The sequence below is a fragment of the Thunnus thynnus genome, chromosome 20, assembly GCF_963924715.1.
Source record: "Thunnus thynnus chromosome 20, fThuThy2.1, whole genome shotgun sequence".
Classification (NCBI taxonomy): Eukaryota; Metazoa; Chordata; class Actinopteri; order Scombriformes; family Scombridae; genus Thunnus; species Thunnus thynnus.
Genome location: NC_089536.1, coordinates 7,104,757 through 7,120,169, shown reverse-complemented (window position 1 = coordinate 7,120,169; position 15,413 = coordinate 7,104,757). Strand labels below are relative to the sequence as shown.

At 40.0% G+C, this 15,413-nt stretch overlaps 2 protein-coding genes and 1 pseudogene across 4 annotated transcripts in view; 1 reads left to right on the top strand and 2 right to left on the bottom strand.

Annotated features, from left to right (window-relative positions):
* Positions 1 to 133: 133 nt before the first annotated feature.
* LOC137171993 (peroxiredoxin-like 2A) lies at positions 134 to 3,173 on the bottom strand (annotated as a pseudogene).
* A 145-nt stretch (positions 3,174 to 3,318) lies between these two features.
* Positions 3,319 to 8,232, bottom strand: dydc2 (DPY30 domain containing 2). 3 transcript variants are annotated; one of them, XM_067576239.1, is made up of 8 exons: positions 8,150 to 8,229; positions 7,698 to 7,865; positions 5,939 to 6,061; positions 5,434 to 5,598; positions 4,935 to 5,189; positions 4,582 to 4,728; positions 3,640 to 3,774; positions 3,319 to 3,463 (listed from the first exon to the last, which is right to left on the bottom strand). In XM_067576239.1, exons 2-7 carry the CDS (start codon positions 7,842 to 7,844, stop codon positions 3,688 to 3,690), a joined length of 924 nt encoding a protein of 307 aa, XP_067432340.1. In that variant the 5' UTR covers positions 7,845 to 7,865; positions 8,150 to 8,229; the 3' UTR covers positions 3,319 to 3,463; positions 3,640 to 3,687. The 3 variants fall into 3 exon arrangements, 2 of the variants coding, with proteins under 2 accessions (XP_067432340.1, XP_067432341.1); XR_010924853.1 differs by lacking the exon at positions 3,319 to 3,463 and adding an exon at positions 4,037 to 4,178 and having other exon boundaries at positions 3,635 to 3,774; positions 8,150 to 8,232; XM_067576240.1 differs by lacking the exon at positions 8,150 to 8,229 and having other exon boundaries at positions 7,698 to 8,127.
* A 1,515-nt stretch (positions 8,233 to 9,747) lies between these two features.
* The window catches only part of scn4aa (sodium channel, voltage-gated, type IV, alpha, a), a 30,529-nt gene continuing 24,863 nt past the window's right edge, over positions 9,748 to 15,413 (top strand). The window contains exon 1 of the mRNA XM_067576230.1: positions 9,748 to 10,819. The gene's annotated coding sequence lies outside the window, so the exon portion shown is untranslated. The remainder of the gene's footprint in view (positions 10,820 to 15,413) is intronic.

Genomic DNA, 15,413 nt, shown 5'->3' with positions numbered 1-15,413 from the left:
TTGCAGGAAAGCAGACTGATCTGATATGACGTTGGCTCCAAAAGTCAGTCCCACCCTCCATCCAGCAACATTCATATGACTAATATAGGAAACAACTTTTTCCAAGCAGTGAATCACGATAAAAACCAAGCCGTACAGCTACAAAGACATGTTTTATTGGTCATAGGTCACGGTTTCTTGGCTGCCAGGATGACACAGTAGTATCAGTAGTGACAAAAGGGAACTGAGTGTTAGAGATCAGGTCTGCTTCCTCTGATGAGTTTAAAGACAGACCATCATTAACACACTCAGAGCCTCATACCACAGACAGTCATACCACAAAATGCATCCTGGTTGCTCAGAAACAGCTACATCAACAAACTCACATGTCTACTCTGCACTTCCTGAAGATTTTTTGAATAACTTTCTCCCAAACTACAGACTTTAATATTTAATCTGCATCTTTAAATTCTTTACCATAAAACTGAAACATTTTTCAACATTTATATGATAATTTGTATATCTTATATGGTCCTAAACTTTCTCTGTACTCTACAATATGTGGGACTGTCAGATGTTCAAGGACATGATGTTTCCTGACATGAGATTCGAATCAAAAGCATTATTTGTTTTCCAGAGGAAGAAGTTCCTGTGGTATCCTTCTGGCAGCTCGGATAACATCTTCGATGTTTACTTTATCTCCAAACTCAATCTCTCTGTGCTCCAGCAGTATTCCCTAGAAAATAATAAAACAATGTTTCAAGTGTGCTGCCTTTATTCCTCTTTGACATGTTTTATAATGTTATTATACAACTGATTGTGTAATATTTATTATTTTTACCTGCTGTCCTCTCCCAATGACGAAGACCCCACCGAGGACAAAGCCCTCTCCCAAAACATTTCCCATGAAGCCATTCTTGAAGGCCCTCAGACCATTCAACCACACCCCAACACGAAGGAACGCCAGGAGGCCCATCTTACGCTCACGGGGCCCATAAAAACGCCTCTGAAACACAAGAAGACAAGAAGCGCTGGATGTTTCATGCAGATCTAAACTGATTTATCACAGATTCTCAATGACTTCAGTGTGTTTGCAAGAAGCGATGCTGAAAAACTGGCTGAATCTGGTTTGAAGATCAGTGTTCACCCCTGACCACACAGTCTACCGATTCATTGAACAAACAAAAGTGAACCTTTTCATCCAAGAAGACCTCCCCCTTGAAGTACGGTCTGAAGTTCTGGACCTCGGTGCCGACGTCCTCCTTCACCACAGCATACAGAGGGACCCCGAGCTCATCCAGCTGGGGTTTCAGAGAGGACAGCTCTGCAGCCTCCTGCAGGCAAAGAAGAGTTAAACAAAAACTCAGTTTATTTTTTTTTTTTTAATCTGTGATTGTAATGTTCCACAGGAAAAGGCAGTGCTGCATCAACTGGATAATAAGTACCAGACTTTTTCCAATCGTAAATTTCAATCTGGTTTAGTTCGTTTTCTGTGACATTGGTTTTAATTTTTACATAATGCCCAAGAGTTTGTTTCGTGGTTAACGCCTATTTTATGAGTCTTGTTTTTGGTGCATCACTTATAATTTCCTTTAGAGAGAGAGAAAAAAAAATTGTAATCAATCAACTGTATCAGTACTTTTTACAAGTTAGGCTTCAGGTTTACATTAATATCCACTTGGAATATGTGTGGTTAGTTCTGGAGGTGCAGCAGGTCTTTGTCAGCTGTGACCTGTTTAACTTGTTTGGTTTTGTTGTCCATCACCGTGCATGTGCAAGAGCAATAATCACAAATGTACTAAATAAATACCAAATGTTGGGGAGGTTTAATACTTCTTAAACTGCACTGACCCATCAGCAGCCATTGCAAACTGCTGCTATGCAACCAAACATTATTCAACAGATCTTTATTAAGTTCTAGTAGAGATCAAAAAATCTCTTAAGACACCAAATATGTCAGAGTGTTTATGAAATAACGCACAAGACGGAAAGAATATTTTCATTTGATGAAATGTTGCAGCCATAAAAAAAAAAAAAAGTGTGAACATTAAAGCTTCAGTACAGAACATCTTTGAGAGATACTGCGGAGCAATACGATCTTTCCAGCTACTTCAGAGGAAATAAAAAGGAGGGATGTTAAGGGCTTAATAATCCATTTCTGAGGTCATGTAGGAATGGATTAAGTGACTGTCAGCTCAGACACTGGACACACTGTATTGATCATTACCTCTCTGCACAAAAATCATCCAGGCCGCCGAACTGCCATGATGACAGCTCCAGACTTCTCCCACAGAGTCCTGCCTTTCAAAGTCTTTATTTCTGGATGAAGAAATGAGGTAAAAGGGGAGTTGAGCAACAGACTAAATACGAAACATGCGCATACCAACAAAACAATACTTCCTTTCAACGCACCCATGCACCTTTGATCAGTTTCACACAATCTTGAAAAAAACCCAACTTCCGCTCTATTGTTGTGAGTCTTTGATGGATAAAAACTTGATGTGACTTACCTCCTTTCAAAGTTTTGAGCTCAGTTTCCTCTAAATGTTTGAGAGTTGCTTTCAGCGGTGGTGTCAAAAATATATTAGTGAAAAAATTCATTATACCAGTAATGAAGCCACCGATAGTAGCCACAACGTTGACTACGACCCCCATCGCTGTTCTTCCTCAATCTTCCTTTCTCCGTCCGTTGTGATTTAAAGCATCTTGTGCACCACTGGAACCACAACAGCTCTGATTGCACCGCGGCTAAATGCGCATTTAAATCCCAGCTACGGTCCACCCCCCCTCAGTGTTTCCCTAACCCAACCTTTATTTGGACCGAGATCAGCCGACTTAATTAAACACAGCCGCGTTTGATCAGTGACGCCGTCATCTAGTCTGCATCTGGGAGACAACTGGAGATACTGAAAATGAAATAAAGATTATTATGCACCACAGGGGGCTGGCCCTCCTCCTCCAGGTCAAAGGTTACTGGAAAGACTGAAAACTGCACCGTCATTCGGCAGGCATGTTCCGGAGTTACAAAGTCAAAGTGCAATCTGCAAAGAGTGCAAATCTGTTCCTTTAATCTTAAAATGGAGTAGATTTATTAAAGCTGAGTGGCTCAGATTGTTTTTATGTTACAGGAAATGAGTAACACTGAGATCTGGACTTTGCACTGAGGGCGAAGGAGCAGATATATTTAGATGTGATTGAACATTTTCTGAGGAAAAACCACATCAGACACAAATTCTTATTCAAAGGCCACTATTTTTATATGTCTACAAACCATGCCTTAAGAGGATATTTTAAGAATTTAGGCGCAGAGATTCTGAAATAAACTGAAAAAATAAAAAATGATTGGTGAGAAATGTTTATTTTTTTTAGTTAATACTTGCATATTTTATATTTGCACATAGATATCCATCAAACTATACGTATAGTGATCAGAGGTCAAACAACACTGACTTGATCAAATATGATCTGCTTCTTTTTCTTCTTCCTGAAAAGCAACACAAAGCTTTGTTATGTTACAAATGATTCACCACTGCAACTTTGAAAATGCCAAATATCTAAAGTCTAAGAGTATAGACTACAGACAGTTAAGATCAGACACTTTTTTTAAACATTTGAAACAGATATTTAATTCACTTCTGCCAGCTGGCCTTCAGGGTCTACCTTCTCCTGAATGTCTGCCTCATCAGAAGGTGACTTTTCAGGTTCTCCTTATGGCACCGTCTTCTCTATCGTTGCATCACTCTCAGCTGAAGCCGTGCTATCAGTGGTCTCACCTGCGTGTTGCCCGTCTGTCTCCTGAGATGAAGTGGTCAGAAGAGTACTGGTTAAGTATTAAACCGATCTGTCTTTGCATTTCTATCTCTATATTCTCTACAGAGTCCTCCCTGCGTTGTGCTCTGGCTGACTGTCTACTGCTGATACAACCTCTGGTCTGCTGCCTCCTCTGGACCTGTTTTTCTTACTCTATGTGTCAAAAGTGCGCAAAGAATAGGATAAAAATATATGAAACATGAGGATGTATTTAGTAGAGACAGTAGAACTCATTGAGATCAGCCACCTCTTCCTGGTTCTGGAGAGGAAGAGAACCTGGTTTGTGTGTCTCTTGTTCAGTTTCTGTCATCTTTTGCTCAGCAGAAAATGTCTCCTCTGGTTTGAGGGACTGACGGTGACTCCGCTTGGACGTCATCCTCACTGACTTCCTGGTAAAATTGTGTAATATAGAAAATGAGTAAATTAGTAATGGAAAACAGTCATAAATAGTCCTGCCAGTCTGCCTTTGCTCAGCTTGACTCTTGTCCTAGATTTTCTTCACCTGGGGTATTTTTGAGATTGAGCATGTAAAATATTCTTTCTCTTGTCAGCTGTGGTTTTCCTGTTCTTCTGCCCCTCGTCTGTCCTGTAAAGTTTCACCTGTCTTCTGCTCACTTTGCTTCAAATTTCTTAACCACGCTGTCAATCTATCCATTGTCTTTCCTCGCTATTTATCCTGCATCTTTTCCATCCAGAGCTTCAAAACATGAGAACATAAATCCTCACTCTGGGCACATACTGTAATAAAATCAGCAGAATTTGTTCATATAAGTCGTATTTCAGCAGCATCACCTTCTCTGTGTTCTGTTCAAGGGAACGAGGGCTTGGTTTGTCACGTGGCTCTTCTGTTTTGTCTGTTTTTAAATCGTCAGCGTCTTGTCTGGGAGTTGAGTGTAACGGTTCAGTCTGCTCAGGTTCAGCAGTTTCAGTTTCAACCACCTGCAGAGCAGAGCCGTGACACAGAATATGTAACAGAATCATTTTAGCATCATCAGTAAAACTCAGTCAAATGTTGCCATGTGAATCTTGCTAATCACCTTTTCATTTGTTGTGAATTTAATGTCATTATCTAAATCATCCACACTTATATATCTTGGTGCTAAAATGGAACAGATGTATCACAGACACAAAAAGTGTCTCATCACCTCATCTTCATCTTGGTCAACTTCTTTCTCTTCCACTTGATTGCTGCTTGCCCTCTCCTCGGTTTTCTCTTCTACATGATTATCACTTGGCTCCACCTGTGTTTTCTCTTCTACTTGATTGCTCTTTGGCTCCACTTCAGTTTTTTCAGCGGGCGTTTCTGTAGACTCCTCTTTGACCTCAGTGCTGAGGGCTTCAGATGGGGAGGGTTTTCTGCCAGGAGACCCTGGACTGGTTATGTTATCTGTAACCTTCACCTGGCGGACACACCGTTTCCTTAAACCATTTGAAGTCAGTAATTTCATGACTATTTCCACACCATACAAGGTGAGACATGCACTGAATGAGAGTAAGACTCTGCACCGCCACCAGAAAGACCCCCAGCAACGGTCATCAATCAAAACCAAAGATCACAGAAAATCAAACCAAAGAAGTGATTGCAAATGTTCAGGGAGGCACCACCACCAGCAGCACACAGATTTAAGATCTATTTTTTATCACCTCCTGTTCAGCATCATTATCCCGAGCTTCAGTTTGGTGTTCGTCTTTGCCCTGCTGGTTTTCTGGATCAGGGGTGTTTGGTTTCTCTTCTTTCACAGGTTCGTTGTCCTCAGCAGCTTCAGTTGTGGCCGGTGCATCAGATCCTGTAGACTCCTTCTCAGAGATCTGTTAATGTGTTGATGTGTTCTTGAAGGATTTTGCTCAAAATGTCATGGAAAGTATTAAAAATGTACTCCAGTGGGAGCAAAAGTAAGTGGAGAACATTACAGTGATGACTTTCCTGCTTCTGTTCCTCCTAGCTCTTGGTCTTTGCCTAAAATTAACTTGTCAACACATTGTAACTAAACAAAATCTGAAAATGAGGTTACATCAATTTAATCAATCAAATTAAGAAAACTTGATAGGAAAGAGGTTTTAGATGAACAAAGGAGTAAATGGAGACTTAGTTACATTTAACTCTTTGTGAGTTAAAGCACACAAACTGACATTTTGTCACACAACATACTTTTTTAGACTCTTCCAAGGCCTTGCTGATCTTAAGCTCCTCCTCCCTCAGCTTTTCCTGGTTCAAAGCCTCTTCTCTGGCTTTTTCACGCTCCTGCTCCAGGAAAGCCAATCGGGCCTTTTTCTGCATTAAAAAAAGGAAATACAACAGCAAGGCTAGTCACCATGACAGAGAAAAAGGACCCCACACCTTTTTAGCACCCTTGATACATCTAGTTTCACCAAAAAAAGCCTTAAAACACTTAAGGCTTATTAAGAGCTTGACCTTGTGACCTTTTATTTGTTATAAGCCTGAGGCACACATAGATCCCCAGACATGTAGGACACTGTTAACAGTTCCTGAATATACGCTAAAGGTAAAAGGTGGCTGTTGTCTTTATAGCTTTATAGCACTGAGCCTGATGAGCTTAGACTGTCTAAGTCTTTGTCATCCTTTACAGATGACAGAACCTATTAGAAGAATAAGGCCTCTAGAGGTAGTAGTTGTAGTGGTGGTAGTGGCAGTAGTGGTACTAGTAATAGTAGTTTTAGTGCTAGCACTTCAGTAGCTATAGCTACAGTATTTTCTGGTTCATCAGTTTGTGATGGGTGGGGTGCATGTGTTTGTGGTAAACTCAATATTACTCATTATCTACAGCACTGCACTCACAAAATAACTTCTGATTAGGGAAAGTAGTTTTTCTAATCTGTTAACAGTTGTGAAAGAAGTAAACAAATAATTCAAAATAATTCAAAAACAAATGATAATAAGTATTGCATTAAAATGTTATTGAAGTAAAAGTATTATCAATAAAAGTAACCATATTACCAGTCAGTTTTCAGTCATACTGTAAAATTTGACTTGACTTTACAGTGTAGTCACTAGCTGTCAAACTAATGTAGTAGAATATTAAGTGCAGTATTTGCATCTGAAATGTAGTGCAGTAGAAGTTTTAAGTAGCAGTAAACAGATTACTGTTACTTTCAATTTCCTGTGGCCTCAGCTGCATATAAATCCAGCAGATTTTTCAATTAATTTGCACTTTCAACAACATTTTCACATATGAATAAATGAAACATAAATACGCATCAGTGGTGGAAGAAGTATTTTGATCCTTTACTTAAGCAAAAGTACCAATACAGCAATGTGAAAATACTTCATTACAAGTAAAAGTCCAGCATGAAAAATCCTAATTAAGTAAAAGTACATAAGTATTATCAGTTTGATGTGTAAAAACAAAGTTCTGATACACAAATCTGTTTTCAGTTTTTGGACTTTTTCTCTATTCTTTGATTTTTGCTGAAATATTGGATCATTTTGACATTTATTGAAATGAAAACGTGAGAAGTTCAGAGGGAAAAAAAATCACTATTTTTTGGATCTGTTAACAACTCATAGACATCTGATATGTGACTCTGACTACACACTACTTTTTGTAAGACGTCAAAAGCCAAAAATGTTGGAAACCACTGGTTTCATTTTTAACAATGTGTTGTATTTTAAAAGCTTGTTATATTATCCGTTGTGTCAAATCTTCATCTGAAAAGTAACTAAAGCTGTCAAATAAATGTAGTGGGGTAGAAAGTACAATATTTCCCTCTGAAATGTAGTGGAGTGGAAGTACAAAGTAGCATCAAATATTTGAGTAAATGTACTTAATTGACTTTCCATCACTGATAGTCAGTAGTGCAGGTGGGGACAAAGCAGGCCGCTTTACACTAATGGCAATGTTGTGTATAATGCTTCCCCCTACTGAGAGGTAAACAAAACAGCAGCTTACCTCCGCCTCATATTCAAGATTAGAGTTGTAGTTGTGCAGCCAGTGGGCCAGATACAGGACCGGGTTCACAGGTCGCTGCTCGGCCACCTCAGCGAGACCCTCCGCTAGACATTTTCCCAGGTGCTTTTTTAAATACTCCGAGTCCATGATTTTTTTTCAGCGTGAAAACTAGAAACACAGTTTAAGTTGGTACAATGGTGAGCATAAAATATCGAAAATACTGACCAACGTCGACAACTGGGTTAACCCAACACATCCACTGGACGTTAGCATTAAACGTGACGTTAACTGCCGTCAGTTAGCGTTAAGTTTATTTTGCTCTTTTAGACGTTAATGTTTAGCTGAACGGCAATTTAATTTTTGCTTTATATGATTTCTATCGTACGCAAATGCAACAACTCGTTTACCAATTTAACAACCATAAAAAGGGGTAAGAACATGTCAAAACAAACCTTTTTCACTGAGCGTCCGGATGTGGCAGTTGTGTCTCCATGGTAACGGTGTCACGTCATTAATACTCCCCGCAATCATTTTTAAATAGTTCCTACTTATTACTACTAACAATAACACAGTTTTAAAAGTTAAAAAAGCAGAACATTAATGTAGTCTAACTCGCTTTAGTTTAGTTAAAATATTCTGTAGTGTTTCAGGTTATGGAAAACAGTTTTGGTGACATTATCTGAATTTAAAGAATACATACTTTGACTCAATGCTTTCTCGCTTCAAGTTGTAATTTTAAAATCATAATTTAAAAAAAAAGACAACATAATTTTAAAACTTACAAGAATTTGGTCATTTAGTTAAGGGGACTGAAGTCATTCATTGAAAGTAAAATGCAGATTTGTCTGATTAACTATGACTGGTTGTCTGGTTAACTATGGCAAATATTAAGTTTTCTAATTATGTTCACTGTAAATATTGAAAAAAGAAATCCCTTACAGCACATGTCCGACTTATAATACCAAAATGATAACAGAAAGACCGACCATTTTTCAAGGCTATATTCAAATATTGTGTATGATCCACTGTATCAAAAGGAGAACTCAAATAGTTGGACTAATACAAATGGTTTGCTGGCATGAGTCAAGCTGAATGTTACTGACTATTTCAGCAAGGGCAGTTTTGGTGCTGTGATATGTTTAAATCTAGATTAAAAGTTATATGAGTGGGCTATGGAACATTTTGTTTCCCATCTGTTTCATATCATAGATAGTGACAAAGCCTCAGAAAGATTTCTCTAATAGTCGGTGTAATTTTATGTGCACCGTGTGCTGAAACTGGGACAGTTTGAACACATGGGAGAGGAGAGGGTGGGGAAATTGCAGCAGGCTCCGTTTCCAAGAAACAGATGACACCTAGTCAACATTTGTAATCACAGATATCATTTTCCTTGTATAATCATATTGCACACCTTTCAGCCAGATATAGCTTTCACATCAACAGCAGGACTCACAAATCAGACAGTATATATGAAGTGCACTGACACAAGCCCTCACTTTTACACCGCACATGCAGAGATTATCTGATTAAATCCAATAAACAATTTAGCCTGTTTTCCCAGTGACTTGTGCACAGTGTGGCCTTTGACAGCTACACTACTACATCATTAAGTGGATTATTTCTCTGATTTCTAAGACAAAACATTTCATACCGGTCCAAATCTTATCCTGCTTAAGGCCCCCGTGCAAGTGTCCAGGAACTATCAGTCTCTACTTTCATAATTATAAGATAGAGACATTTTAACATTAATGGCACATTTTAAAATATGCTTCTAACAAGGAAAAGGAAAAGTTACCAAAACAAACCAACCAACAAACAAAAAAACCCACATAACAGGGTAGAATAAAAGGACTATATAGAAAATTGAAAGCTATCATGCTGCCCTCTGGTGGTTGCAGTACTTTTTTTGTACTATTACTGGGGTTTAAGTTCAAGTTTCTTTTCTGATTATTTTTGCACATAATTTTGCCATAAGCCTGTGTTATAGCTCTAGTATTTATTCAAATAAACGGTTTTGGCACAGTTCAGTGGAGACAATCGTTTATCAGAAATGTTTTCATTAATTTTTGCTTCTACAAATGGAAGACACCATTTTTCTTGTCCTTGCAGGATGCGAAGCTGTCACTCTTCCCAAAATGTTCACCTTGTCCCTCCATTTCTTTCTGAAAACAACCACCTGACAAGCATCCAAACCACATCCATGCTCAGGTGTCAAAATGTTCAAACTTCTGCTCATAGGCTAAAGCTGGAAAAAACACAGCTGCTAACAGTATCAGCAATATGTTTATAGATGTTGCTTGTTCAGGTTTTTTGGCAATTATTGCACACAAAAGTCCAAATATAGGCTAAGATACTTTTTTTTCATGGACTAATCAAATGCATGTGTTCCAAATGACAACAAACAAGAAGTAAAACATGGATGCAGTATTGAATTTATTTATTTCAGTCTGTGCATGGGTTTATACATGTTTAACATGTAATAACTAATTACAAACTGTTAATAACTAATAACTAATGTTTGAATAAATAATTCCTACTGCTTAACATGAGTCTCCGGTAACTAATGAGTGTCCACCCTAATTAATGAAGGACTTGTCGACTTCATTTAAACAATAATGAATACAATGAGTAATCTCCCGGAACAAGTTATTTCATATACAGATCTCGTTGCTTGTTCAAAGGAATAAAACACTTCTCCGTGCACAATCTGTGCACAATCTGTGCACAATGATCCGCTGTGGCGGCAGCAGCCTGCAGGTCCATCACACGGACGTGTCATCTGCTCTGCAGCGGGAGTCCAGCTCAAAGACTTGCTTACTTTGTAACAGGACGTTTGTATTTGCGTTGGAATTTGACGGAAAATACCGTGCAGAAGCGACCAGCTGTGTGGGAACGGGAAGCGGTTCCGCTGCTGAAGTGTCAAAGATCTGAGCTGATCCTACCTGGAGCAACTCCTCCGGTTTCACTGCAGGGCACCACTGCGTCAGCTACAGCTGTCCTGCAGCCCCGCACTGGCTGCCAGAAGGCGAGAATTACGCCCTCGGTGTACGGCTTGACGGAACACTTGATTTTTTTTTCAAAGTTTCTTGGATTCTGTGGAAATATTTGATTTACCGTGCAAGGTAACCAACCACCTGCCGTCTTCTGTCTTCCATGGGTTGTTAAGCCTTAAGGTGACACCTGCATGTAGCCCTGAATATAAAAGTTTCCTGAAGAGTTTTACATGCAAGTTCGGAATGGCTTTGATGATTGCTCACGTTTGTTTTTTTTCGCTGGTTATGTTTGTATGCTTCCATTTCTCGGGATGAGATGGACTAATTTTGCATTTTTATGACTTTTAGACAGCAGGGTTATAGTTAAGCTAATGGTCTGATTTCTCTTTTCTCATTTGGACTGTGGTGTTTGCAGTTTTCTGTCGAGTAATGGAGAATAATGTGGCTGTGGTTTGATAAAGAGCAGTTTCATTTAAATAGGTAGAAAATGTGGTTTCACACTATAAAAGAAGCAAGGTATTTTTTTGCACTAAAAAAAACTGCCTTTGTTCTAATAATAAACAGGGACCTGTAATTGAGCTTAGGTCAAACTTGCATTTGGTAGATTTATGGCTTCACAGCAGTGTTTTTAAATGTGTGTGTGTGAGAGGTTGTGTGAGTTTATGTTTTGAAGGTGCATGCACATGCACAAACAAGTGTCTAACTACACTGTTATGCTACAGTACCTACAGTATGAGAGGGAAAACTGCTCATGAGCATCATAACAGGCCCATGTCTTCACCCGCCAGGTGAATATCCCCATCGAGGCACATGGCTGTAATGTCCAGTGTGGACACTTTGCAACCTTCTCAATCCCCACTATGCCTCCTCCCACAGGGACAAAGTTTTATTTTTAGCCCATGCCTTCATGGCAGATGGGCAAGATATTGTGATGCTGTGGATGCTCATACCCCACCATGTCTCTGCCGTTAATCCATGTTGGCCAAATCAGTGGTGTGGGACTACGGAGAAAGCCTGGCTCCATGCAGGCAAAGCAGATCATTGGTCACACTGGGAGACATTGAGACTTGTGTTCATATTAGATCCTCCTGTCAACAGTGCACCTGCATAATCTTATGTAACAGGATGGAGTCCCAGAGGACCCATGCAGATTTCAACATGGATGGGGATCATCAGGTGGTGTTTTTAAGCTCCTAGAGTGAGTTTTGTTTGCACATTTGCATCATGTGTAGCTTTCCACATGCACAATGTGTAAAGATGTATCCGCGGTCTTCCTCTGCCTGAGTGTGTTTGTGTGTCTTGCATCACATGTTCTTGGACGCAGAAGGTGTCGGTTTTGAGTTTCTTTCACCAAGTGAGCCCATGTGACTGCTTGGCTAGGGTTCTGTATTTTCCAGAGTATTCAAAAGGTGAAATAAGGTTAAAGACAAGTAAAGATTTTCGTCTCAAAATCTAACGTCTCATTTGTTGCGTTACCCAATTCACGTACAGTTTTGAGTCCCAGTGGGAATACCACCTGAAATAAAAGATGTGTTTTCTTTTATAAAGTTTTGTTTTAACTGGATAATTTGAACACAAGCAGCTCCTTAGTGGATTGCTCTTGAGGCACTTGATTGGTGTTATAAATATGATAATAGCTCCCCTTGGTCTCTTACAAGCTGGATGGAATATTCTCGATATCACTTCCACATGTAATCTACTCAGATTTCTGTGCAGTGAGTGCAAAGGCCAAATGGGTCAGTTTGAGACAGCAGAAATCTGTTTGGAAAGCTGCATTTGACTATATCAAAGAACAAATTATTCCTGGTGACCCAGTTAATCCTGTATTTAAAGCAAAGGTTTGACATTCATGGAAAGTACGCTCATTCGGTTCCTGGTTGAGAGTTTTATGAGAAGGTTGATACCACTCAAATGTTTCTATGCTTAATATGAAGCTACCACCACCAGCAGCAGGCTTATTTAGGTGAGCAAAGGTAACAAAATCCACCTACCAGCATCTCTCAGATTGTATCTCGTTTGTTTAATCCATACAAAAACCAAAGCGTAAAAACAACAACCAGCGGAGACTCTAGGGTTACTGTGCTTGGTCAAGAAACAGTCCGGTACAACCCTGCGTAAAACGGCGATTTGTTGTTTTTACACTTAAGTTTTTGTACAAAAAAACCAAATATGATACAACGTGAATTTATAAGCTTTAGAGGTGCTGATAGGCAGATTTGGTCACCTTGGGAAGGACAGGCTAGCTGTTTCCCAGTTTCAAGTCTTTGCACTGAGCTACAGTATCAGTCAAAGGTTTGGACACACATTCCCATTCCCTTGAATCAGAAAGTGTGTCCAAACTTTTGACTGGTACTGTAAGTTAGCCGACTGCTGGCTGTGGTGTGACAAACGTGAGAGTGGTATCAATCTTCTAACATCAAACTCTTGACAAGATAGCTAATCATTTCCCAAAATGTCAACCTTTTTGATAAGGTTCATTCCACAACAGCTTAATTTACTGCATTAGTCATCCACTAGTTCAGATCCAAGACTATGTAACTGTATATTAGTACCCTTATTCTGTTGCTAACACCTATACTTTCATTATCCTGGAAACCAAGATGGTAGTGATGAAACAATGACTTAGGCCTTGGCCTTGGTCAGTCAGAGACACATTGTTTGGCTGTGTTCTCCAATAAAAGTCTGGATTTATAAATCAGTTGGCCTACATGTTTCTGTTAGCCATCTGACTGCTCCAGGGAGATTACCCTAGGTCTTCACAGCTCCTTGGTATGCAGCGACATAGTCATGCCGCGAATAACAGCAGCTGTCCTCTTAACAGCAACATAATGCATGTAGGAAAATATTACTACTGAGTCCACTGTGCACACATCTGATAAAGACATCAGACTAAGAGGGAAAGACTTAAAGGGCTTGACCCTGAGTTGTTACTGACGCCATGAACATGCTGATCATTTTCTGTGGTCTGGTCTAACAGAGTGTGCAGCTATGATTTTGAAGTGGAAAACTATGTCTGGTGGCAACATACTTAATAATAACACGGTAGGAATCAGCAACAGGTGGAAAGGTCTGTTTTAATGTGGCTCCCTATAGGGTTTGAAATACAAGGTTAACTGGTGGGTGACAGGGTGTTGAAGCAAGCTAGGAGAGAGCAAACTACAGTGTTGCGATTTGACCCCGTGAGAAAACAGGAGGGAACAGGAGCATGGTAAATGTCAAAGGACGTGTGGATAAAAGCCCTTGTTTGCTCTGTAGATCTGTCGTTTACAACTTAACCACATTCCAGGAGTGGTAAGTGCTGTTTAGAGAGGGTACTGAGACGTTTGCCATGTTGCCACAGGACGTGTCTATGAACTGCCAGCATCTTCAGGTCACCACTATTAAGCAAACAAGTCATTAAGTTGTTTAAAATATTTGGTACATAAAACGCTCGTCCTATGACTTCAATTTAACACGTTTTTGGTTAAAATCGAAGCTATAGTAACGGACTACATGGAGGAATTTCTGCATATCTTCAAGTTGAGCCAGGGAGTTCTCTTGCTGTATGAACTCCCACTGCCCCTTGTGACAAAAGCTGGTTTGGTTAGTTTCCGGAGGTGAATATTGGCATTCGCATTCCACGGCCAGCTAGTGTAACGACGAGGTGTCTACATTACCCCGTCTATATCCTCAACAGGAATGTCACAGGTCACATGGCCTTCCCTGACATGCAAGGTGATATATATATTACTGTCGGGAAGGCTTCTGAAATGTAACTTTCCCTCTCTCTTCCTCAGTTTGCCACCTGTCCACAGTATGACTGAACGAGCATGGTCATGTAACAGGTGGATTGTCTCCAGTCAGACTCTTGAAAATCAAACACCAGCAGTAAATGTACTGTGTACTTCAAGCCATTCGCTTTGCTCTTAAACTTAGATATTCAGACAGGACTGTATGTTCTGGACATGCGTGCCAGACGACGGTTAAGATTAAGCATGATATACAGAATCTATTTTGACTGATACTGAATATCCCAGTCTTGTCTTTACTCTTGGCTCTTTAGAGTAGAGAAACACACTCTGATGAATGTAGCTACAAAGCTTAACGTGGTGCCAAAACATATTATTTACCCAACTAATGTGTGGGACAAGGCAGAAACCCATCCTCTCTGAGAGGACTTTTTGAGACTGGCTGACTTTTAACTGACAGACCTATTTTTTTTTTTTTTTCTGATGGCTTCAGCAGAAATGATATGATGTAATGCAATCAGGAAATGTTCACCATAAGCCACAGAGAAACACATCCATTCTCAGGATGTGTATTTTAAGGTTGGCTCACGGTCGAGAGCAGCGGGGCCCACGGCTCCCAGAATGGGGGTTATGAAATGGGATGACGAGGGGGGAAACGAGGGCTTGGAAGGGAGTGTGAAGGGAGTAGTAGGTAGGTGTAAGGCTACCTAGGGCGCCTCATGATAGAAATGGCACCAAGAAACTCTGTTGTCATAGGTAGTACGTCTAGATTTGGTCAGTGTAGTGGTGTTGTTTAAGGGGAACTGAGAAACTGTCAGCTGTGCGTTTGAGTGATCATGGATGGTGGCTTTGATGAGTGATCGCGTTAAGATGGAACGATTGAAGTCTGCGTTGCATGAAAGGGGGATTTAGAGCCTCAAGTGTCATGTAGCCAGATGGTTGGGGGGTTGTAAAGTGTGGGTAAGGGTGCCGAGGCGGAAGCTTAGTGTGTTTGG

Excerpts from the sequence above, each read along its gene's own strand:
- dydc2 (XM_067576239.1), bottom strand. The coding sequence starts at position 7,844 with ATGGACTCGGAGTATTTAAAAAAGCACCTGGGAAAATGTCTAGCGGAG. Across the intron at positions 5,599-5,938 it reads CCTTGGAAGAGTCTAAAAAA|ATCTCTGAGAAGGAGTCTAC; the intron begins GTATGTTGTGTG and ends ACACATTAACAG. Across the intron at positions 4,729-4,934 it reads TTGACCAAGATGAAGATGAG|GTGGTTGAAACTGAAACTGC; the intron begins GTGATGAGACAC and ends TCTGCTCTGCAG.